Source organism: Vombatus ursinus, unplaced genomic scaffold (assembly GCF_900497805.2).
Source record: "Vombatus ursinus unplaced genomic scaffold, bare-nosed wombat genome assembly UNPS02014812.1, whole genome shotgun sequence".
NCBI classification, from domain to species: Eukaryota; Metazoa; Chordata; class Mammalia; order Diprotodontia; family Vombatidae; genus Vombatus; species Vombatus ursinus.
In genome coordinates this window covers 61,894,515-61,919,166 of record NW_020954590.1, presented here as the reverse complement: position 1 = coordinate 61,919,166, position 24,652 = coordinate 61,894,515, and the positions used below count along the sequence as shown (strand labels likewise).

Genomic DNA, 24,652 nt, shown 5'->3' with positions numbered 1-24,652 from the left:
TTCATGCCTTCGTACATGCTCCTTCTGTCTCCTCAAATGATGACTCTCTTCTCTTCCACTCATTGAAATCCTAATTATCCATCAAGTTCTAGATCAAGTTCTCCACTGATTCTTCTCCAGCTGTTCCAGGCTATACTAATCTCTTGCTAATTCATGATAATGTGGCATAGGAAGAAATGAAGTCCAAAGTTCACTTTTGTTCATTATACCATCTTCTTCCATGAATATAGCCTCTCTCCCAATCAAATATTTAACAAAAAGTCAAGGGCCAGTGAATGCTACCTGTTTATGAAACTTTCCTGGACACTCAAATAAGAAGCAATTACTTCTTTCTTTGAATGAATATACCTTGTTTTATCCATCTTATACTTCTGCACTATATTTTATATTCTTAGCTATTTGCCTATATATTTACTCCCCTATTTGTCTCTAATTTTCTTGTAGGCTGGAATCCTGTCTTATTTATTTTTGTATCTCTCATAGGATCCAGTATAGTGCAGATGGGGAATAAGCATTTATATAGTGCCTAGTTTGTTCCAGGCACTATGCCAAGTGCTTTATAAATATTATTTCATTTGATTCTCACAAGATGCCTGCATGGGAGGTATGTGCTATTATTATTTCCATTTTACAATGGAGGAAACTGAGGCAGACAGCAGTTTAGTGGCTTGGCCTATGGTCACACAGCAAATCAGTTAGGTCAGATTTGAACTCAGGTCTTCCTGACTATAGGGCCAGTGCTCTAGCCACTGTACCACCTAGCTGTCTCTAGATCCCTGCACAGAGCAGGATGTTAATAGTTAATGTTTTTTGAACTAATCAGTGAATTCTAACCAGCTTCAAAAGGAAGGACTATCCAGTAAAAAAAAAATCAGTCAACAACATCTGAAACAAATATATTGCCTGTAATTTAAATGAAAATAATAATTCTGTTTTGTGTGGGCACAACCTTATAAAGAGTAAAAAAAAGGTGTAAATTAGAGGCACCTACCCCTTTTCCAAGTAAGCACTGTTCTAGTTACATAGCCACTCTTAGTCACTCACTATCATGGTACTCATGTTTCTACCACATTGGCAATGGCATATATTTCAAATCTTAATAGATGGTAAAGAAATTATGAGGCCAAGTTTAGTTGAGAAACAGAAAACAACCCATCTTCCTTTTTCCCTTTATAGACACTAGATAAATAAATGAAATACTTACACCCAAGTACCAAGAATCCCATGATAAGCAGACCAATGCCAGCAGGACCAAAATGTATATTATCTCCAATAATGTCACGATCCCCATTTACTGTAGAACCAATACCATAATTACTGGTAGTGATTTCCCCACCGATAGTGGATGACCCATCAGTTGGGGTACCATTTTGTCTTTCTCCATTAGTTCCTCCTGTGTTTTTATCTTCATTAGTGGTTGTTCCTGGTTTGAGATGTTCCAAGTCTGTCATATCAAGAATAATCATACCAGTACAAGTTCTTTGGAGAGTATCTAAAATGGTAAGATATTAAAGGAATGTCACATGTAAAACACGGTTGTCATCCCAAAGCATATGCTAGCTTGTTTTTTTCAAAGTCATGATGAAGTTCATCAGATGCTCTGTACATATATTTCCTGCCTTTAGCATAGTGCCTGGCATATAGTAGGTGCTTAATAAAGGCTTATTGATTAATTGATTTCCACAAAAGTTGCCAATTTCTTTTATATTCTGCTGTTCCTTGGCACTAGAACAGCTTTCTTTTTAAAAATTTCTCATGATAGATCTGAAATTCTGAGTATATGATTATTATCTGTTTAGACTTTCAGAGTTGTCAAAAGACTCAAATTCTCACCAAGGTTACAAGGGGCTTCTGTAGAAAAATGTAATTGAAAACTAGCTGCTGCCGTGTTATAGATAACACTAGACAGGATGATAGAAAGAACAGGATATTTGTCATCAAAATCCCTTTAGTTGCTTATTATAGTTATATCACAAGTATCTACAAACTAAAACAACACCATGGTAAAACTATGGGCCTATAAAGAGTATATAAGAGTGAAAGGGCAATAAAACAACTAGGCCAAGGAGGATCCTCAACTTGATGGGGCAAGTCGAGAAAAATAGAAGGACAGAATTCCTGTCAACTATTTCAGTTCCAACTGTTCATATTTCCATTGTTGGAGCCATTCAGATAAGCTGGACATAGAGAGGGAGAGGTTGCAGAAATTCATCAATATGCATCAAAAATGTTCTACCTCTATACTAGCACTGGGTCAAAAGGTGCTCCTTCTTTGGTAAGAATCATGTATCGGGTTTATCATAGAGCAAAATTTCATTAATTGGAATTAATTAGGAGAATGGTCAATTTTAATGGAAGAAATATGCAAATTGTGGAATGGTCTTAAGAGTTATGGTTATGTTGCTTTATTTTTGGTCCCTAGTATTTAAGTAAATCTGTGATTTCAGTCAGCCAATAAATATTTAGGGGAATAAAAAGAAAAGGCAACTCCCCCCTGCCTCAAAAAAAGTCACTCTTCTCAAATAGCATATATTCTAATGGAGGAGACAACACATAAATAATTATATATGTATAAGACATATAAAGAGTAGATGAAGGTAATATGAAAGGAGAAGGCAGCAGTTGGAAAGGCCACCTACAGATGATGGGATATGAGCTGATTCTTGAAGGAACCTATGGAAATTAAGAGTTAGAAATAAATGAGCAGAGCATTCCATACATGGGGGACAACCAATGCAAAGGCCTAGATAGGTTATGAAGCATCATGTTTGAGAACTTGAAAGTAGCCCAGTGTAACTGGGTAGAATTTATGAAGGGGAGCCAGGTTTAAGAAGAATGGAAAGTGGGAAGGGACCAGGTAATCAAAAACCAAATAGAGGACTTTATAGTTGATCCTAGAGACAACAGAAATTCAATAGAGCTCACTGAATAAGAAGGTAAAATGGCTAAGCCTAAGTTCTAGAAAAATCACTTTGATAGTCGAGTTGAGGATGAATTGGAGTGGGGAGAGACTTGAGGCAGAGAGACGATTGAGAAGGTTATTGATGTCGTGCAGGAGAGAGCTAACCTCTCTGCTGACCTCCAGTCTTGCATCTCCAACTGCCTATTGGCCATCTTGAATGGATGTCCTACAGACATAAATTCAACATGTCCAAAACTGCTGGGTTTTGCCCCAACCCCTATACCTTTCCTAATTTTCCAGTTACTGTTGAGGATATTGCCATTCCCTCTAAGTCTAGGATCACAACCTCAGCATTCTTAACTCCTCTCTTTCACTCCTCCTATCTCGTCTGTTGCTGAGGCCTATTTATTTTTTATCTTTGTAACATCTCTCTTATATGTATCTTTTTTCAGTTAACACAATTACCACCCAAGTGAAAGCCCTATCATTTCACACCTGCATTATTGCAATAGCCTGCTGGTTGATCTCCCTGCCACAAATCTCTCTTTACTCCAGTCCATCCTTCACTCAGCTGTCAAAGTGATTTTCCTAAAGTATGAGTCTGATCATGGCATTTCTCTACCTGAGGAACTCCAATGGCTCTCTCTCGCTTGCAGGATCAAATATAAACTCTTCCATTTGGCATTCAAAATTCTTTATAACCTGCCTCTTCCTTCCAATCTGCTTACAACTTAATCCTGCACCCCAACCGCGTTCTGTTATCCTGTGACACCGACCTCCTTGCTCTTCCTTGAATAAGACACTCAATCTCCTGACTCTTGATACTTTCACTTGTTGTCCCCCATTCTTGTGATACTCTCCCTCTTCATCTCCATCTCCTGACTTGCCTGGCTTCTTTCTAGGCTCTTCTAGATTTTGATTTCCTCTTAATTCTAGTGCCTTCACTTTCTGTTGATCAATTCTAATACAGACTGTAAATATTTGTATTTGCATGTTGTCTCCACCATTAGACTGTAAGCTCCTTGAGAGCAGGGACTGTCTTTACCTTTCTTTGTATCTTCAGCACTTAGCACAGTGCCTGGAACATAGTAGGTATTTAATGAATATTTATTGACTGACAGTGAGCATAGTAAGTCAAGACAATCAAATATCTCATGAAATAATATTTCTTGTTGCATTTGGGTGCCTGATAAAAACCAATTCCATAAATACTTTTATTTACCCTTCCATGGAGAAGCTATAAGCTGCCCTTGCATTTAACTCATATCTTTATGATGTCTGCTGGTTTCATAATTAACAAAAATGTCAATAAGGATATGGCTCAATCCTTTTAATAGAATGTCAAGTCATTGGCCATTATACAAAGATATAACATTAACAATAGTTGGAAAATTTTTAGACATTAGAACTATTTTATTTTTAGTACTTTGTGCCCATGGAAGAATAGAACTTACAAAGGACTGAGGATCAGTTTGTGTTTTGGTTTGTTTATATAAGATTCTATAATAAAAATTCATCGTCAAATTTATAGATTTTAAATTAATGAAATATTAACCACAAACATAAAATAACTATATTCCTGATGGTTTCAATCTATATTGACTGATTTGGTAACTCATTAAAGAGAGAGGTTACTTCAATAAGAAAGCAATGTTTTGTTATTTCACTGTGAATATAACTGTATTAGTGAATTTTTAAGCTATAAAATTTTAGAAAATGCTATCTTACCATCTATGGATAGAATAGTTCCTTCATAGTGTCCATTGAGTCTTTGATATACCTCTCTGGTAATTACACTGTTCAGGATAAGTTGACCAGTTCTTTCATTAACTGCTAGCAAACCACCAGGATTCATTCCCATTATATATCTGTATTTTGAAGAATTCCACAAGATTGTTAACAATTTGAAAAAAAATATATTTTATGAAAAATGAATGTTCATAATTGGACATGTTACCTGACTGTTTTTGAAGGTCCTCCTGTGTCCAGATCAATTGCTACCATTGACCCAATGACAGAATTTTTCCCCATATCTCTGGTTATGGTGTAAGTATTAGAAGCTGGAGCAAATACTGATCCTTCAATTACATTATCAACTGATACTGAGATGACAGTTGCTTCCATTTTATATTGAGATGCAACTGAATGATGGAATTCAGCTTTGTTTCTAACACCGATGCTAAGCTGCATGTTCTGTATTTCTTCATAATTAAGAGGCTAGAAAGTAAAAAGAAAAGTATTGTCATCCTAACAATCTCTCATATATTCTCCCTTCTTTCCTCTGACATTGCCACCACTCTGTTATAGGTTCTTACCACCTCATGACTGGACTATTGCAATAGCTTGCTGATTGATCTCCTTGTCTCAATTCTCTCCATCAAATTGATCATCCTAAAGTGCTGGTCTGACCATGTCATCCATACCTGGATTCCCTGCCCCATTCAATAAGCACTAGTGGTTCCTTTTCACCTCCAGAGTAAAATATAAGATCCTGTATTTGATTTTTAAATTGATCCATAACCTGGTCCCTTCTTACTTTTCCAGTCTGCATATATCTTACAACACCCCTTCCTACCTCTCCCTTCCCATATCTTATGTGATATAATGACCCTGGTTTCCCTGCTGCACTCAAGTCACATTCCATCTCTCAATTCTGAATATTTTCCCTAGGAGTCCCCTATTCCTGGAATACTCTTCCTCCTCATCGCCTCCTTCTAGCTTCTCTGGCTCCCTTCAGGTCTCAGCAAAAATCCCACCTTCTACAACAACATTTCCCCAGTGTTCCTTAATCTTTTGGCCTTCTTTCTGAGATTATTTGCAATTTACCTTGTATTTAACCTGTTTGTACATGGCCGCTTGAATGTTATCTTTCCCCTTAGACTGTAAGCTCCTTAAGAGCTAAGACTACATTTTGCCTTTTTTTTTTGTAATCTAAGCAGTTAGCACAATGCCTGGTACATAGTTGGCTCTTAATAAAAGCTAATTGATTGCTTAATCTAACAAGAAACAAAATTCCAACCTAGAGAGAGCCACAAATCCTTTCTGAGGGCCTGCTATGTTCCAAGCACTGTTCTAGTTCCTGGGGACACAAAGACAGAGAGCAGAAACACTAGTTTGTATTTTTTCTTTCTCCACTTAACCATAGATATATTTGTACTAATATGTGTCTATATTCACAGAAAAATATATATTTCTTTGCCTTAAATCTCATTTTAAAAAATGGGAATGAATTGAGAGCAATAACACACATATGTAGATTCTTTTTAGAAAGTTACAAAATCACAGTGACCCAACAGACATGGTGGAGCATGTTTGCAATCTGTGCTGCCAGGGAAGCAGAGACAGTTGTGTCTCTTGGGCTCAGTGGGCTAACTGCTAAGCGTGGCATCAATGTGGTGCCTCTGGAAGTCAGGGCACCACCAGGTTGTTTAAAGAGGAGGAGAACCCAGACCCAGGTTGGAAACAGAGCAGGTCAAAGCTCCTGTGCCAATGAGAGTGGGACTACTGGGTCTGTGAGTAGCCTTTATACTTTTGGACTGGGCAAGTCAGGGTGACTTAGTCTTTTAAAAAAAACAAACAAAAAACCAATGTTCATGACATTTGGAATCTTTCATGAATTTTCAGAGGATGTGGTTATAACAGCACCAATCTGGAACGTAGCTAAGGTTCTGAACTAGAGATAACAGAGAATGGAGGAGAGATGATCTTAATTGGTACCAGCTGCTGTTGGAACCTGAAAGAGTCACCTAGTTATCTTCTTCCAACTGACTGTGTCATACAACAATGAAAGACCTTAAGAGTAGTTTAATGTTTAGTAGCCTTCTTCATTAATAAAAGACAATTCATGAGTACAAAACATGATCTCACATGTCCCAAATCTTCCTGTTTCATATCCCATTGGAATTTCAGTTGAACATTAATTTGCATATTTCCTTATTTCTATGAAGCCAAAATGTCTAAATGAAATCATTTATATAAAATAATTTTCAGATCTTAAAATGGTATACACAAGTCTACTATTGTTAAGACATCACAATATGCCATAAAAACATAAAGGTAAAAACCTCAAAATGAATCAAAATGTTTATTTCTGTTTTAATTTTGTTCTTACATGTGTATCTAATTAGTATTAATGCCCATTTTCATAATTTTTGTAGGGTAGACTACTTGCAAAAAGAGAAGCAAAATAAAGTCTTGTCTAAATTGAAAAAAAAACAAAGCAACTCAAAATTAATTTTTCACAAAAACTCATTTCAATGGACAATATTTTCTGCTTATTAACTTGACTTTAGGATGAAGTATGAACCTAGCTGCTTTGCTATAGGCCTAATAAGGTGTTAAGAACACTGCACTTTCAAGTCAGAAGACCTATATTTGAATCTTAACTTTACCACTCACTAACTGTGTGACCTTGGGTAAGTCTTTTAGCTTCTCTATACTTCAGTAGCCTCCTTTGTAAAATAGGGATAAAAATGTGCTTCTCCTTCTCTCATAGAATTGTTGTGAGAATCAATGAATAATGTAAATAAAGCATTTCTAAACTGTGAAACTTTATAGTCATTAGTCATTATTTTGAAAAAGGTATTAAGCAAACTATTCATTGTAATGGTATTGTACCTTGATAACTCGGAAAATTCCCTCATTAGTCATTTCATCAGTTACTATTTCGAACCAGCCTCCTTCATTTCCCGATATAAAGAAGAAGAGTGCCAACCAATTATCTGTTCCCTCTTGATCCAAGTCAATAACTCTGAACCGAACCACTTCCTGGCTAATCATATTCTCTTGGATATGTATTGAGTACTGAAAGAGATGGATGAAGATTTATTTTTGAAAAATAACACAGTATTAGTTTCTGCACAAGAAGAAATAGATTAGAAATTCAAGGAACATTTATAATTATAAATTGTTTAGAAAAGAATTATATTTATATGTTATCTTCAATATGAGCATCACTTCTAGTCTTCCATAAATCCATTTTTCATGAGCTCTAGTTACCATAGATGTGCAAGTATAGAATCCAATTTTGTGAAGTTTTGTCTCCACCGATGAAAATCTATATTACTATACAGGGTTATTATGCAAGAACCTAAAAGATACTCTTTTCACTTCAAGTTAGCAGAACTGGTGAGAAATACTTACAGTGGGGAATTCAAGTCTTGGAAAATTGTCATTGACATCTAAAATTGTGATTTTGCAGTCACTTTGTGCTGATAGTCCATCTGCACCTCCATCCCGGTCAGAGCCTCTTACAACAAGACTATACATAGCATATTTCTAAGAAATAAAATAAAACAAGATGTTATATGTAACAATAATCTTTATGATGGTCATTACTGTAAAACAGGCAAAGTTCTTTGTAAGTATTACCCAAAATGACATTCAAAATAACAATACTCCAAGGAGAGGATGTAGAAAGAACAATCCACTATTCCTGAGACTGGTGGATAAAACACAGTTAATTAACAACCCAAATCTGCATTTGGGGTTCTTTCTCCCAACACATATCAGTTAGTATTGCAGATTGTACCTCTACTTCCATTAATGTTTTTCCCAGAAATGCTATTTAGAAACGCTAACTGGTTTGAATTTTGTTTTCTCTGGTGGACAATAGAAGAAAAAAGGAACCACAGTGGGGCATGGGATGAAAGATCTTTACATAAAATAGTGCTTTGTATGTAGTAGGTGCTTATTAAGTGCCTGGTGAATTCTTTGAATGAAGAGATAATTCATAAACAGCCATATGACTCAGTGGAGAAGAGTATGGAGTTTGGAGTCCAGAATGCCTGGCTTTATGTCTACTTAAGCAAGTCTCTTGGACAATCATGGAGCCAAATGGATATTTCCTACCCCACAGAATTGTTGTGAAAAATAAAGCAGATAATTATGTGAAGTGCATTATAAACCATGAAACTCTTTAATTAAGGTCACCTGTTACTATCATGCAAAAGTACTGTCCAATGTACAGATTCTTCATCCCATGTCCCCACTACATCTTTTTCCAGTCTCACCCTTCTCCAATCCATCCTTCACATAACTGCCAAAGCAATTTTCTTAAAACACAGGTGTGGCCATATCACTCCTATTTTTAAGAATTTTCATTTTCCTCTAGAATTATTCTAGGAGAGATTTTCTGTTTCTTCTAGAATAAAATGAAGGCTTTACAGCTTGGCATTTAAATCCCTTCTCTGTCTGACTACAGGTTACCTTTCTAGGTTTATTGTTCTTGCCTTAAGCAATTTATATTACTTGTTCATGGTGAATTTGGCATTTTGTTTCTCACCCTTGTGCCTTTGCATAGCTATCTTCTCTAGCTCTGGCTGTACTTGTGGAGAAGACTACCTGCCCTCCACTTCCAATGTGACTGGTTTTGGAGGGAGACTTAGAATATTCCTTGCTTCCCATGGTCTCCTTGAGGATCTTCCCATGCCTTCTTTATTCAGTACACTTTCCTCTTTTTAAGTTCACACAATTAAATTTTTCTACTCAATACAAATGATGGTAGTTGTAAAATATTGACTTCCAGGTCATTCTCTTTCTTTTCTCAAGGAGTTGAGCACCTGGCTCACCATCTTCCCGTCCTCTACAACTCCTCTCCTTATACTAGGGAACCTTACTATTCATGTAGATATCCCTCAAACTTTCTAACCTCCAATTTCTTCCACCCCCTTATGTTCCTTAACTTACTCTTTTACTCCAAGTCAGCCAAACAAATAAATCAAATAGCCAAACACTGTGGATCTCACCATTAGTCACAAGTGTTCTACTTAATTCACCCATCTGACCATAACCTCCTATCATTCCACCTTTCCCAATGTTTTACCCCTCCTATACCTTTCTTTGCTCTCATTAGACTGTGAGCTCCTTGAGAGTAAGGACTATCTTTGGCCTTTCTTTGTATCCTCAGAGCTTAGCACAGTGCTTGGCACATAGTAGACACTTAATAAATATTTATTGACTGACTGACTCATTCCTTCTACCTTTCAGTACTCTGTCATGCCATTACCCTCAATCTTAATTTACTTCTTTCCCTTCACCCTTAACCTAATAGTTAGTCATTTCATCTCTATACTTTCTGCTTTTGAATTTCTTATCATTATTTTTGCTCCCTTGTCCTAGCACCAAACCTCAATCCTGGACTAATCCCATTTTATGCCTCCTCCTGCTCCTTCTCGGGAGCTGCTGAATGGAGCTGGAGGAAATCCCATAACTTTGTTACCTAACTTCACCTGGGCTTTCATTGCAGCAAGGCAGTCCTTTTATTCCTTCCTGACTCTCTATCTCTCCTCCTATAGAAGCTATCCCAAACTTTCTTTTGCCTATTGAAGCCCCTCCCCTGCCTCATCTCCCCTCCTCTCAGCTGAGGACTTTGCCTCTTACTGTACTAAAACAAATTGAGGTCATTCAATCTAAATTTTTTCTTCCATCTCTCGCATCACCATTCTTTTCATCTCAAAAACCCCTTGACCTCCTTTTTCACTCTCTTCTCCAACAAAAAACAGGTGTCCCTTCTTCTTGCCAACGCTAACCCTTTCATCTATTCCCTCCTATCTTCTCTAAGAGATTGAATGCTCAATCATCCCTCCCTTTCTCTAAATTTCTACCTAACTACTAGTACTTTCCCTATTGCCTTTAAACACTCCCAAATTTCTCCCATCCTGAAAAAAAATTTTAACTAGTCCCTGTCATTCCCCTTAAGCTATCAGTTCTGATTTCCTCCCTTTCTTACTCAAACTCCTAGAAAAAAAGGTATCTACAGTTGTTGCCTTCACTTCTTTTCTTCTAATTAATCCCCAAATCTTTGCAGTCTGGCTTCTGACTTCATCATTGGCACTATGAAATGGTTCAAAATCAGAAACAGACATGGTTTTATAGTTTTTTTTCAGTCTTGTCTAACTTCATGACCCCATTTGGGGTTTTCTTGGCAAAGATACTGGAGTGGTTTGACATTTTCTTCTCTAGCTCATTTTACAGATGAGGAAATTGAGGCAAACAGGATTAAATGACTTGCCCAGGACTCTGTAGATAGTAAGTGTCTGAGTCCAGATTTGAACTCAGGAAGATAAGTCTTCCTGACTGTAGGCCTGGCACTCTATCCACTCTGCCACCTAACTTCCCATTTATCAGTAGAAATGACATTAAACAAGGTACATTATCATCTGCCTTGCTTCTGTAGCCTGAAGGCTGTGGGGTCTTTCCATCTGATTTGCTACTGAAACTTCCTTTATGGGTTATCTCCCCTTTAGACTGTGAGCATCTGGAGTGCAGGGAATATTTTGTTTTTTTCATTTAGTATCTTTAGCACTTAACACAGTGATTTGCATAGAGCATGCTTTTTGGTTGGTTGGTTGATTCATTCATTCATTCATTCATTCATTCATTCATTCATTCATTCATTCATTCATTCTAGTCCTGGCCCTATTAACCATCTATGTGACTTCAGATTAGTCACTTAATTCTCTATGACATCAATTTTCTTGTTAACAAGAAAGTGGGATTGATTACAGGTGGTGGTCAGGGTTTAGACTTCTTTCTATTTCTCAGATTCTTTAATTCATGCTTTAAGAGCATTATGGCACCCTATTTAAAAGTGTTAACTCTTTTTTTTATCATTTAAGTAACGATGAACTACTTTACCCTAAGATTCTTTATTATTATAATATTATTCAAGATCAAGTGTTCTTAAGCTGTAAAGGACCTTAGAGACATCTATTCTGAATGTCTTATTCTACATATGAGGAAACTGAAGCCTGGAGAGGTCAAATAAGTTTTCCAAGGTTGCCCAGGTTAAACCTCTATTTGGATCCAGGTCCTCTAACTTTCAGTCCTGTGGTCTTTGCACTGAAGCACACTATCTCTCTGAACAGCTGCACGGATAGTAATTAAAAAATGAAAAATCTACTTAAAGGGACATATTAAATGTAAGGATCCTATTGATATGAAGGTGGTGTACCAGCTACATGATGCAGGGGATAGAAAGATAGGCTGGGAGATCAGAGTTCAAAACTGGCCTGAGACACTCACTAGTTGTGTGACCTTAGGCAAGCCATTTAACTTCTGTTTCGCTCAATTTTATCAATTGTAAATGGGGATGACAATAGCACCTACCTCCTAGGATCACTGTGAGCATCAATATTTGTATACCTAGTAGGCACTATATAAATCTTAGCTATTATGTTTCTATCAAAGTATTTTATCTTCCTCCTATTAGGGTCTCTTTGACACTTTGTTAGTATCAATCACTCTTTCAAACAACAGCAGCAACAACCACAATAACAATTTTACCTCTCGGTCCAGAAAAGGATTCATGGTTCGAAGTTCTCCAGAATATCTGTTCAAAATAAACATTGGGGAATCTGCAGGCTCCTGGCTGACAATCTTGAAGGCGATTTTTGAATTCAGGTTATTCGGTTCATCAGCATCAGTAGCATTTAGCACCATCACCAGAGTATCTAGAAGGTAAGAGAAATTGATTGTTATAAAGTTTAAACTTCTACTGTGTTACAACAAGAAATTTACTTCTCGGGTAAGGATTTTCTTTAGCATTCACATACCAGATGTGCTTATTAGCATAATGTAAACAGTGCCTTTTCAATTCTGGGCTAGATATTTGTGTTCTAGTCAACTAGATGGAAAAGTGGATAGAGCCCTAGATCTGGACTCAGGGAGACCTGAATTCAAATCTACCTTCAGACATTTATTAGCTATGTGGCTTGGGCAAGTCACCTAACTTCTAATTCCCTCAGTTTCCTCGACTGTAAAATGGGGATAATAATAGCACCTACCTCTTAGGGCTGTTGTGAGGACGAAGTGAGAATATTTGTAAAGTTCTTTGCAAACCTTAAAGTGCTATATAAATGCTAGCTATTATTATTATGATCATTGGCTAATAAAGTTGTTTACCCTTCCTTAGCAGTAATCCTTCCCTTTACCCCTTTGCTTGTCACTCCTTGTATCTATTTAGTTTTGATAACTTTGAAATAAAAGAAAGATGCCACTATTTTTCTTCTGATTCTGTTACTTTTTTTTCATGGTAGAAGGATTATGTTGGGGGTGTGGAGGGAAAGCATGGTAATCATTTACATGGCCTATTACAATCTTAAACCAATGATTGTTGTTTTTAAACTCTTTGTGACCCCATTTGGAGTTTTCTTGGCAAAGATACTGGAGGTTTGCCATTTCCTTCTCCAGCTCATTTTATAGATGGGGAAACTGAGGCAAACAGGGTTAAGTGAATTGAAGGGTTTGAGGCTAGATTTAAACTCAGGAAGAGAAATCTTTCTGACTCCAGGCCTGTCACCCTATCCACTGCACCACCTAGCTGTCCTAGTGATATGTTATAGCAATTTGGAGATAAACATGGGTCCTTGAAGGCTATGCTTGCAGAGTATAAATAAGTTGGAAAGGCTTTGAGTATGGGCCTGGAGATGGACTGGGTTTATTGTCTGAGACCCAGCTTAGCTAGGTTCAGACTAGTTGATTGGAAGAAGGCTGACCACTAGGTGCTTTTAGCTAAAGAATTTCATGAAGAGTATCTCTAAAGGTGAGACAGAGTTGTGATTTGGTCAGCAGAAGTTTTGTGCACTTGTATGAAACCTTGAATTTTTTGAAGTACTGAAGTCAGTCAGTAAACAAGCATTTATTAAGCATGGCTTACATGCCAGGTACTGTACTGTGTTGGGAATACAAGAATACAAAGAAAGGGAAAAGACAATTCGTCCTCTCAAGGGGCTCATAGTCTAATGGGGGAGACAACATGAAAGCAATTATGTAAAAACTAGATATATTCAGGATAAATGGGAGATTGTTGTTGTTTGTCCTTTGATTTTGAAGAGGTCCAATGATATAATTAACAGAGGAAAGCACTAGAATTGAGGGGAATCTGGAAAGGCTTCTTGCATTAGGTTGTATTTTAGCTGATAACTGAAGGAAGCCTACGAATGCAGGAGGTAGAGGTGAAGAGGGAGAGAAAATTCCAGGCATGGGGACAACCAGCAAAACTGCTCAGAGTTGAGAGACTGAGTAGTGTGTGAGGAATAAGAAAAGAGACCAGTGTCACTGGGTCAAAGAGTACATGGGGGGAAGTAAGGTTTAAGAAAATGGAAAATGTAGGAATGGACCAGGTTATGTGGGGATTTAAAAGCCAAACAGAAGGTTTTATATTTTATCCTGGAGGTAACAGGGAGCCACTGGAAATGATTGCCTGAATTCAAAAATCGCCTTCAAGATCGTCAGCCAGGAGCCTGCAGATTCCCCAATGTTTATTTTGAACAGATATTCTGGAGAACTTCGAACCATGAATCCTTTTCTGGACCGAGAGGTAAAATTGTTATTGTGGTTGTTGCTGCTGTTGTTTGAAAGAGTGATTGATACTAACAAAGTGTCAAAGAGACCCTAATAGGAGGAAGATAAAATACTTTGATAGAAACATAATAGCTAAGATTTATATAGTGCCTACTAGGTATACAAATATTGATGCTCACAGTGATCCTAGGAGGTAGGTGCTATTGTCATCCCCATTTACAATTGATAAAATTGAGGAGTGACATGGTCAGACCTATGGTTTAGGAAGACCAATTTGACAGCTGAGTGAGGGTTGGACTGGAGTGAGGAGACTCTTGAGGTAGGGAGACCCACCAGCATACTACTGCAACAGCCTAGTAGGGAGGTGCCAAGGGCCTTCACCAGGGTGATGGTAACGTCAGAGGATGAGGGGGTTGAACTAGATGGTTAAGCTCCTTTAAATACTGAAGGATTGTTGCATAGTAAAGGGATTAGATTTGTCCAGTTTAGCCCTGGAGGGCAAAACTGGGAACAATATTTGGGAGTTGCAGAGGCAGATTGAGGTTCAATGTAAGGTAATTCTTCTTTAACATGATAGTACCTGCTATTTCCATGAACAATAAAGACACATTTGGAGGGTATTTCAAAGTGTAAGTTACTTACTTGCATAACTATTTTCTTCTACACTTCCCGCAAATTCAGTCATTGAAAATACTGGAGGATTATCATTTACATCCAGAACTCTGACCCTGAGCTCTAGAACATTTTCCAGATCTTGACCTTGTGCATTCAGAGCGCGGCAATAGATCTAGGAGAACAGGAAGACATATGTCATACTGAACCTGAAAAGATTCTCTAAACAGTTGTAGAAATCAGATGAAAAGGCTCTCTCTGTCTCTCAATCAATATCTTCAACTGCGTTTAAAAACTAGGGGGATAAGCCTTCTTTCCCCCTTATGATCCTCACTTTCAAGTCTTTAACTAAACTTTAATCATACTTTCCTTAGGGTTTAGGCCTGCAGGGGTGGGGAACCTGTGGCCTTGAGGCCACATGTGGCCCTCTAGGTCCTCAAGTGCACCCCTTTGATTGAATTCAAACTTCACAGAACAAAACCTTTCAATAAAAGGATTTATTCTGTAAAACTTGGACTCAGTCAAAAGGCCACACCCAAGGACCTAGAAGGCCATATGTGGCCTCGAGGTTGCAGATTCCTCACCCCCTATTTAGGGTAAAGAAAATCAATCAATCAAGTTTGTTTAGAAGGTATCTACTTGGTAGCAGTATGATTATGGCTATTTAACGTCTCTGAGCCTCAGTTTCTTTATCTGTAAAATGGGCATAATGATATCTCACAGGGTTGTTGGGTGGATCAAATGAGATCATTTCTATAAACCTTAAAGACCTGTGAGCTATTGTTTCTCAGTGGCTGTTTTGATAAGTGGGAAAACCAAATTCTACTCTCAAACAATCTTCTTCCAACCCCCTTTGGGCCTCACATAGGATGATTGCTGAATAAATCATCCAGAGAATTAAGAAAAATAGCAGAAATTTGACAATAAATACTCATTAATTGATTGATTAAAGATACTACATTCCTCAGTCTGAGCTTAAGATTTCCCATAAATAACAAGTAGAAAGTTGGTTTTACATACAAACAGATAAAGTACTCACTATGAAATGTGGGTTGACCTCTCTATCAACTATTGCTGTTATATTAATTTCACCCGTTTTTGGATTAATAACAAAGACTCCATAAGGGGGCTGATCAATTCCCACTCCAGAGATGCGATATGTGACTTGTTGATCCTTGGCACAGTCTGAATGAATCTATAGTAAGAGAGACAAAAAATATATGATAACAAATAGAATTAGCAATTTTGCATTTAGTATTCCAGTTCTGTCTTTCTTGAAAATTATTGAATATAATTTCCTTCTAGCCACGTGGCAAAAAGTTGTAAGTAATTAGAAATGTAGGGGCAGCTAGGTGGTGCATTGGATGGAGCACAGGACTTGTAATCAAAAAGATTCCTTTTCATGAATTCAAATCCTTCCTCAGGCACTTACTAGCTATGTAATCCTGGACCAGTCATTTAACCCTGTTTATCTCAGTTTATCATCTGTAAAAATGAGCTGGAGAAGGAAGTGGAAAACAACTTTAGTATCTTTGCCAAAAACTGCCCTCACTATGGAATTATGAAGAATCAGACACAACTGAAATGAATGAACAATAACAGCAACAACAACAATAAAAACTATTGTTGACCAGATTGATCACGACAGCAAACATTGTAATGATGGCCAATGGTGCAATAAAAGGATGAGGTAAATAATTATTAAAAAAAAAAACATATCAATACACACTATAGAAATCAAGTATGGGCCATCCTTCCCAGTATCCTGGTCTGACTAATGCTCACAGAAGGCAACTTTCTATGGATTTTGAAATGGCCACTTCCAACCAGGAGGAGAAAAAGGTCTTGTGACACTTCTCCTAGTTCTTGAGAATGAGAAGAGGCTAAACTATAGCCTATCCTCATCCCCTAACCCTAGGGAACAATAGTAGATTGAGCAAAAGACAAGAAATGTTGGGACTAGAGATAAAAAAGTGCTGATTATTTATAGGGGGAAAGTGACAGGGAGAAAAGTGACTGGAAAGAAGGGATAGAGGGAATGGTATTATAATAAGAAGAGAGCCAAAAAGATGCCTGAAATCAGTTCTAACACATTTTAAGACAGTGAGATAATTTAAATGTGTATTAAATAGCTAGAATATTAGTATTAATTTAAGTAGTAACATTATTTAATAAAAGCAACAGCAACACAATTCTGCCCATTATATGAAGTACTTTTTCAAATCTCCAATTGAATTTTTAAAGCTATCATAATCTTCCAGTGGATGATCTGAATGAACACATATCATATCTATCTATTTCTCTCATGCCTTCATAGCCTTGCAGTGAACTGGTTCATGAAATCTTTAAAGGGGTCTCCCTTCACTAATTTCAGGATTGGTCAACTCAACTTCCCAGTATTTAACCTCTTACTAGAACTGCCACTTACTTTAGCGATTGGATTTCTCTTTGAGTTATCTTCACCTTCTCGACAAGCTGCTGCAAATTTGATCCATTCCCGCTTTTGTCTTCTGATGGAATGCCATTTTATGGTGCCATTTTTGCTGTTATAGTCTCTTACCTTGGGTAAAAGGAGTCATAGTTTCCATAAGTTTGTCTTCATGCACTCATTTTTATTTATAATATACATTCATTAGGTACTGCAGTATTAACTCTAATATCAGAAAGAGAGCATAATGCCAAATTGATTATGCTCCTTTGATGTACTGTTCACTTTTGTTAAATTTGTTCTAATGATTAAGTAAATCTGACTTTCATATAAATTGGATATATATGTGAAGTTTAAAATTTAATTATTTTCAATTTTGTTTCAATTTAAAAAAAATATATATATATATTTTACCTGAACTCGAAATTCACTGTTAATTTCCACCACCACCTAGAAACCAAACCAAACAAATAAATTAAATGATTATTTTTGATTAGCTAGTTTTAGGATATATATCTTCACCTTCAAATCTCTTTACATTTAGCCTTTTTTTTTTAACTTCTTTTCACCCCTCTGTTTCTGTTCTCCTCCCTGCTATCCCTTTTGCCATATACCGTCCTACTAAAATACAAGTAGATACTGTTTGGTGTTCTGATGTTACAAGTCAATAGGAATATTGACCAATACAAATTATATCCTTTTTGAATTCAACAGCTGAGTCTGTCTTTGCTAAATCTTGTGCCACTTGGGAGATTGAATTCCCTTTGAAGTTGCTAAATGATATTTACTGATAATGGATAATAAAATTATTGTATAATGTGTAAAAAGTGGTAGCAATATGCAATAAAATATTGTATAAGGTATAACAAGTGGTAATAATGTGTAATAAAAATATTATATAATGCATAAAAAAATTCCTGGATATAGTTCAGGAAACTGTGTGGCAACAACTTAGCTATAACTAGTTAGAAGATTGATTTTTAAATTCATTCTAAGAATAGCAAAAATAACCAAATTCTAGTGCTAAATAAGGATATTGATTAGGAAAACAAGGGGAGGCCACCTATAAATGCATTCAGGAAATTCAATTTAATTAACATTTATTAAGTGCATTTGGTCTACCTCCCATTGCCTTTCACAGTGTCTTTTGCAAATAGAAGGTGCTTAATAAATGTCTCTGGTGTTGAACTGAATTTCTAGTACTACTAGATATGTTGGGAATACAAAAATGAACAATAGCATAGTCTATGCCTTCAAGAAGCTCACATTCTACTGGTGTGAGGCAGTGAGGGGTGTGTGGGGCAAGGCAGATATATATACAATAAAAGGTAGAGTCTGATTGGGGACAAAGGAGAGATCCAGGAAAGAAAGGTTCTATAAAATTTGCGGATGGATCTCCAGTTCTAGATGATGAGGAAAAATTATATTTTGAAAGATAGAGCTAAACTCTTAGCTGACTTTTCCAAATTTTAGTAGTTTCTTTTAGTCTGTTTCTGATACTTGCCCTTTTCACTAAGTATAGTGAACTTTAACTAAATAAACAGACTCTGAGAAACAGGAGAAAGCAGACATTATAATTGCATTGAGAACCAGAAAGGAAAGGTGATTAAAGAAATAGAGGAAAGTGTTGCCCTGGTTGGGCAAGTTCTTCTTGGCCTTTCCCTTACATGAGGCAATTATTCTAGTCCACAGATCATATTACTAGGTCTTATCCTCAATTTCACTTACCTTGTACTCTAGACTTAGGCAATGCATAGAGCAAAAATAAGACCCAATCTTAACCATTTTCCCTTCTCTACAAACACCCACTTTCTCCCCGGATCTTTTCAGTTGTTTCCAAGCCTGTAGTCAGTTGAGTGTTGCATCAGGATGCATTGAATCCTATACACCAGCATGATCAGCTGCTCTAATGGCAATTTTTTTTTTGTCGAGAACCCATATGAAGTGCTGAGCTTGGCTTTGAAGCTCACTTGGGATATAATGAACACAAATATAGCAATTTAAAGAAATTTAAATAGATTAAGCATTTAGTTTTAAAATCATCTTCCCAAATCATCTTCTATAGTTCAGAGAATTCCAGTTTTCCAGGACATTTAATAGGGAGAGTAAGTAATAAAAACTTTTATCGCAAGTATTAGTCTGGATTTAAAGTTGACCAGTAGAATGTGAAAATTACAGTTAGTGTGGGATTAAAAATTATTCAAGCTATTCCAAATGACTCCATGTAATTGACTTCAATTTTAACATTTTATGTAATACTATAGCAAACCTCAAAGACTGCTACATTTATTTATTTATTTTCCCTTCAATTTAATTTTATTTTTCAGTTCCAAATTCTCTCCCTTTCCACCTCTCCCCCACCAATCAAGAAGGCAAGAAATACCAAACCCATTATGAACACTAAGTCACACAAAACAAATTTCCACATTGGCTAAAACATTTTTTAAATGCTAAAAATAATTCATAATTCAAAAACACATTTACATGGAAATGTATTTCTTCATGGTTAATAAAATGAGCACTTTAATTTAAGAGATGACATGTTTTCCTATGAGAAATTCTTTGACCTATGGTACAAATGAATGGTAATCACCATCATGGCTGACTGTTCATGCCAATTAGGTCACTTCCTGTTTCTAAGAGAAACAGAACGACATCATCTCCTGGCAGATTCTTTATGCTCTAGACCAGATCTTGATATGTTCCTTGAATCCTCATTGAGTCCTTCAGATCACTAAGATACCATTGGAATAGCACACGTGATACTGAAGGACAGAGTCTACAAGAAAGAATGTGTTTGACAATGTGCCAAACTCACCTCAGCAATGATAGGATCTACTGTAGTCAGGTATCCCTTAAAGTCTTAATGTTTTTCTTTAAAAGAAATAGACATAGACACATTTTCTTTTTTTAAATTATGAAATCAAAAGGTGAAAAATAAGGCCAACTGGAATCGACATGACAGCTTTTCTTCAGAGTTCAAACAGAACAGATAGAATCTAATTTAACTTCCCAACATCCCTGTTAGCTAGGGAGGATTTAGGTCTTATTATCCTTTCACAGGCAAGGAAAAGAGATGTGAAGCTGGATAAGAGACGTGCCCAAGCTTATATATAGCTAGGAAATTGTGGAGATGGAACTAGATCCTGGGTCTCCTAATGCCTGATCATTCTAGGCATTGGATAGAACCTATCATATTTCTCCTTAAGAAGCATTGCTTCTTGTGGCCTCTATTGCCTTGGCTCAACGTTTCCTTTACCTCACCTGTGGGGGTGGAATGGGGGTGGAACTGTACATTAGTTGTCTGTTTGGGAGACATTTCTTCATAATAATAGAACTGTATATCCACCTTTTATCTACAGTGCACCTTTCTTTCTATGGTGAGGTGGCTAGTGGGTAGATGGTGTTTCTTTTGGATGACTGTGATGGATGACTCATTAACCATCTCAGGTCTTTGAATCTGTGTCATATTATTCCCATGAAAGGATCATGGGATTAGGAACAGAGCTCAGTATCTACACCCTCATGTTAGGGTGTCAGTATTGATCAACAACTGAATAATTGCTATCTACACTTCTATCTGTGCTGTGTAGACATAGGCTCATAGTCATGTGCTCAGAGACATAATATAAACTGTTACTACAGTTTTTCATTTGTATGGTGTATTTGTTGATAATATACAATTAATGTTTGGTCACAAGGACTTTTCCTACAATTTTTTTATGCACAACAAGACCAGAGATGAATTATGTGGAGGTAGTGGAAAGGACACAATTTGGAATCAAGAGACACCTGGGATTGAATCCCATCTACAACCTTTACTAAACTTATAACCATGGGCAAGTCACTTAATCTATATGTCTCAATTTCTCCTCTGTAAAATGGGAATGTAATACATTATAGTACTTTCCTCATAAGATTGTCCTGAAGACAAAATTAAATAATGCAGGAAAATTGTTTTCTAAGCCTTAACATGGTATATCATTTATCATTATAACCATATCTTTTAAATATTTGATAAAATGTCCTAGCCTACATCTAATGATATTTTATTTAAATGAATATAATCAAAAGAATTTGAGGAAAGAAGGCTGAATTTATTTATTTATAATATAGCTAATTTGTTTTTTGTGTAAAGGACATAAAAGAATAATTTGCAATAGTCCCCTAGAAAGTCAGTATATCAGTTATTAGTCCCAAAGTTGAGCCCATAAATCCTTCCTACACAAAAGTAATATGAAACTCAATGTGTGAATTCCAAATCTCAGAGCTTACACATTTAGATTTGCCCATTCTGATTGGATTAGAAAAGTCTTTGACATCATGACTAAGAAAATTAAACTTAGCAAAAATTAACTATCTAGCTAAGAGGCAGTATGGTATAATGGAGAGAGGGCTGACCTCACAGTCGGAAAGACCTGCAATTGAGTCCTGCTTCTGATACATCCTAGCTGTGTGACCATGGGTGAGTGATTTACCCTCTCAGTACCCCTAGGCAATTGTCTGAGACTATAAATTAGAAAGGAGTTGCCTATCTTCATTGGTGACAGAGAGTTTCTACACCAGCAAATTCCCACATTGAAGAAGTTACAGGTCTATACCACCTCTCTGCCCCACCCCCTAACAAAAGACAAGCTCCTCCCCAAAGTGTCTTCTTATGCAATGCCAAATATAACATATTCTTTGCTTATTTAACATATTACTAGCTCTTTTGGGTTAGTAACCTGTTTCTCCATATCATTGTCATCATTCCTTGGTTGGAAGCACACCAAAGAAAATAATGCTTTCCTTCCTGAAAGATAGACTCTCACAGTGCCAGCATTACAGTCAAGAATTAATTTTTGAATCCTGAGAGTATGGTCCAGGGGCAGGGAACCTGCAGCCTTGAGGCCATATGTGGCCTTCTAGGTCCTTGGGTGTTGCCTTTTGATTGAGTCCAAGTTTTACAGAACAAATCCTTTTTTTAAGGGGATTTGTTCTGTGAAGTTTGGATTCAGTCAAAGGGCCACACTTGAGGACCTAGAGGTCTACATGTGGCCTTGAGGTCACAAGTTCCCCCCATCCCTGATAACCTTTAACATTTCCATTCCATTCTAAGTGATGCCATGGATAAGGTGCTGGATCTGGAGTCAGGAAGACCTGAGTTTAAATCTAACCTTAGACACTTCCTAGCTGGGCAAGTCACTTAACCTCTGTCTGTTTCAGGGTTGTTTTGAGACTCAAATGAGGTAATATTTGCAAAGCGCCTAGCACAGTACCTGACACATAGTAAGCACTTAATAAATGCTTCTTTCTTTCTTTCCTTCCATCCACCCATTTATTTGTTTTCTTTCATGTCTCATTTCTACTAAAAAAATAAAAAGCCAATAGCCCACCTGAAATTCTCATGAATCCACCATTAGGACTTGAAGGCAATGTGCTGTAGGGACAACAATGGACAAGGTAACCATGGGTTCTAGTCCTGGCTCTGTCAGTAAGTGGCTCTTTGATCTCATTTAACATCTCTCTGCAGGTTTCCTCAACCATATAATGAGGCAATTGGTTAAGATAATATCTAAGTTACCTTGCATCGCCTTAATATTATATTTGAGGCAATTGTGATTGTCCTGAATTCCTTTCTATATTACTCCTCAACACAGGGGCATGAGTGGGGTCCCCTCTCCAAAGCATTTCTTTTTCTCTTTGTCTTTAGTAGCAAAATTCCTTCCGAGATCAATTACCTTCATAAGAAAATTTTACAGGGGCGATTTAGAAAAGGGGACATCATCAGAAAATAGATGACTTCTTCCGTCTATGGATTTGTAAAGAAAAGAATTGTGCTGGGTAGCAAACTCCGCCCTGAGTTCAGGTTTGTGGTTAAGCTCGATCTCTGAAACTAGTTGTTTGACCTTGAACAAGTCACTTAACTTCTGTATATCTCGGTTTTCTCATTCGCAAAAGAAGATGATACTATTTGCACTACTTTTGTTGAAGGATTTTTTTGGTGGGGAAAGTACACTGGAAATGTGTATTACTGTTATGCTCCTTTCATTTTTACATCCCTTTAACTATTTCCTTAATTGAGTGATTTTTAGTTTATTAAATGAAGTAGGAACAATTTTTTGAACAAAATTATAAAATATCTAACTAGTGAACTGTAATTTTGTTATTGAATCTCTCCTGATTAATTACTGAGCATATGTATGTCTTTTATATGCAAGTGCTCTGGATGTGGTAGTGGCTTTAATGAAATTATGTTGGGTTTATTTTTAAATGGATATTATCCAAATATTAAACTGGATTAAAGCCTGTGCAAAATAATTTGTCACTTAACAAATAAAAAGTCATGGTCTTCAATTCTTTTTCTTTTGACCCCAGACATCCCTAAATTTTCCAAAGGTGGTTTCTAAGTTAACAAACAAAGTAAAGTAGATAATTTCTACTATCTCATTGACTGACACAGTGAGTGTCACAGTATCCAAAGGCATATTTCTCATTTGACCTAAATCTACTATCTAAATCCCTGAGGAGAAACTTGCATGCTAAGGGATTCCTTCAGTGGTGCTGGGAGCAATTTGACTGAAAAGTTTCCTCAGAGAGTAGAATGTTGAATCTCCTGGGCCTACTTCTTGTTTGTAAATTGATGACCCTGGCTGAACACGAGTGTATGCTTCCTGAAACGATGATCATTATGATGGTAAAGTGGACAGTGACATTTAAGGGTCATATATTAAATGTAACCTGGAGTAATTTTAAACTTATATGACAGTCTTTCTGGCTAAGCGTGGATTGGCCCTTAGGGTTACATCTGCACTAAAAATATAAATCTTTATCTCCTACGTAATCAATCAATATGCATTTATTGAACACCTGCTATGTGTCAGGCACTGTGGTGGGCACTGGTGATATAGCTAGAAATTAGGCAGTTAGATGGCACAGTGGTTAGTTTGTTGGACTTGGAGTCAGGAAGATCTGAATTCAAATCCTACCTTAGACACTAGCTGGCCAAGTCACGTAGGTTTTTTCAGCTTCAGCTTCCTCATCTGTAAAATGGGTTTGATAGTAACAGCACTTACCTTACAAGGCTATTGTGAGGACAAAGTGAGATAATACATGTAAAACACTTTGCAAATCTTAAAGCACTATATAAATGTTAGCTGTTGTTATTATTGTAACAAAGACAGGAATGAAACAATCCCTGCCCTCAAGGAGCTTACAATCTATCAGGAGGGACAAAGTGTGTCTGTCTGTGTATGTGTGTGTGTGTGTGTATGTGTGTGTATATATATAATATATATGTTGTTCAGTTGTTTCAGTTGTATCTGATTCTTTCTGAATGGGCAAAGATACTAGAGTGGCCTGCCATTTTCTTCTCCAGTGTGTGTGTGTGTGTGTGTGTGTGTGTGTGTGTGTGTGTGTGTGTGTGT

General features: G+C 36.8%; 1 protein-coding gene across 1 annotated transcript in view; it reads right to left on the bottom strand.

Annotated features, from left to right (window-relative positions):
* LOC114053828 (desmoglein-1-like) overlaps positions 1-24,652 on the bottom strand; it is a 42,197-nt gene that overhangs the window by 10,811 nt on the left and 6,734 nt on the right. The window contains exons 2-11 of the mRNA XM_027876947.1: positions 17,661-17,696; positions 17,247-17,378; positions 15,858-16,013; positions 14,849-14,993; positions 12,188-12,354; positions 8,045-8,179; positions 7,520-7,705; positions 4,860-5,119; positions 4,631-4,770; positions 1,205-1,492 (exon numbers count right to left, since the gene is read on the bottom strand). Of these exons, the coding sequence (XP_027732748.1) occupies positions 1,205-1,492; positions 4,631-4,770; positions 4,860-5,119; positions 7,520-7,705; positions 8,045-8,179; positions 12,188-12,354; positions 14,849-14,993; positions 15,858-16,013; positions 17,247-17,378; positions 17,661-17,696 (1,645 nt within the window). The remainder of the gene's footprint in view (positions 1-1,204; positions 1,493-4,630; positions 4,771-4,859; positions 5,120-7,519; positions 7,706-8,044; positions 8,180-12,187; positions 12,355-14,848; positions 14,994-15,857; positions 16,014-17,246; positions 17,379-17,660; positions 17,697-24,652) is intronic.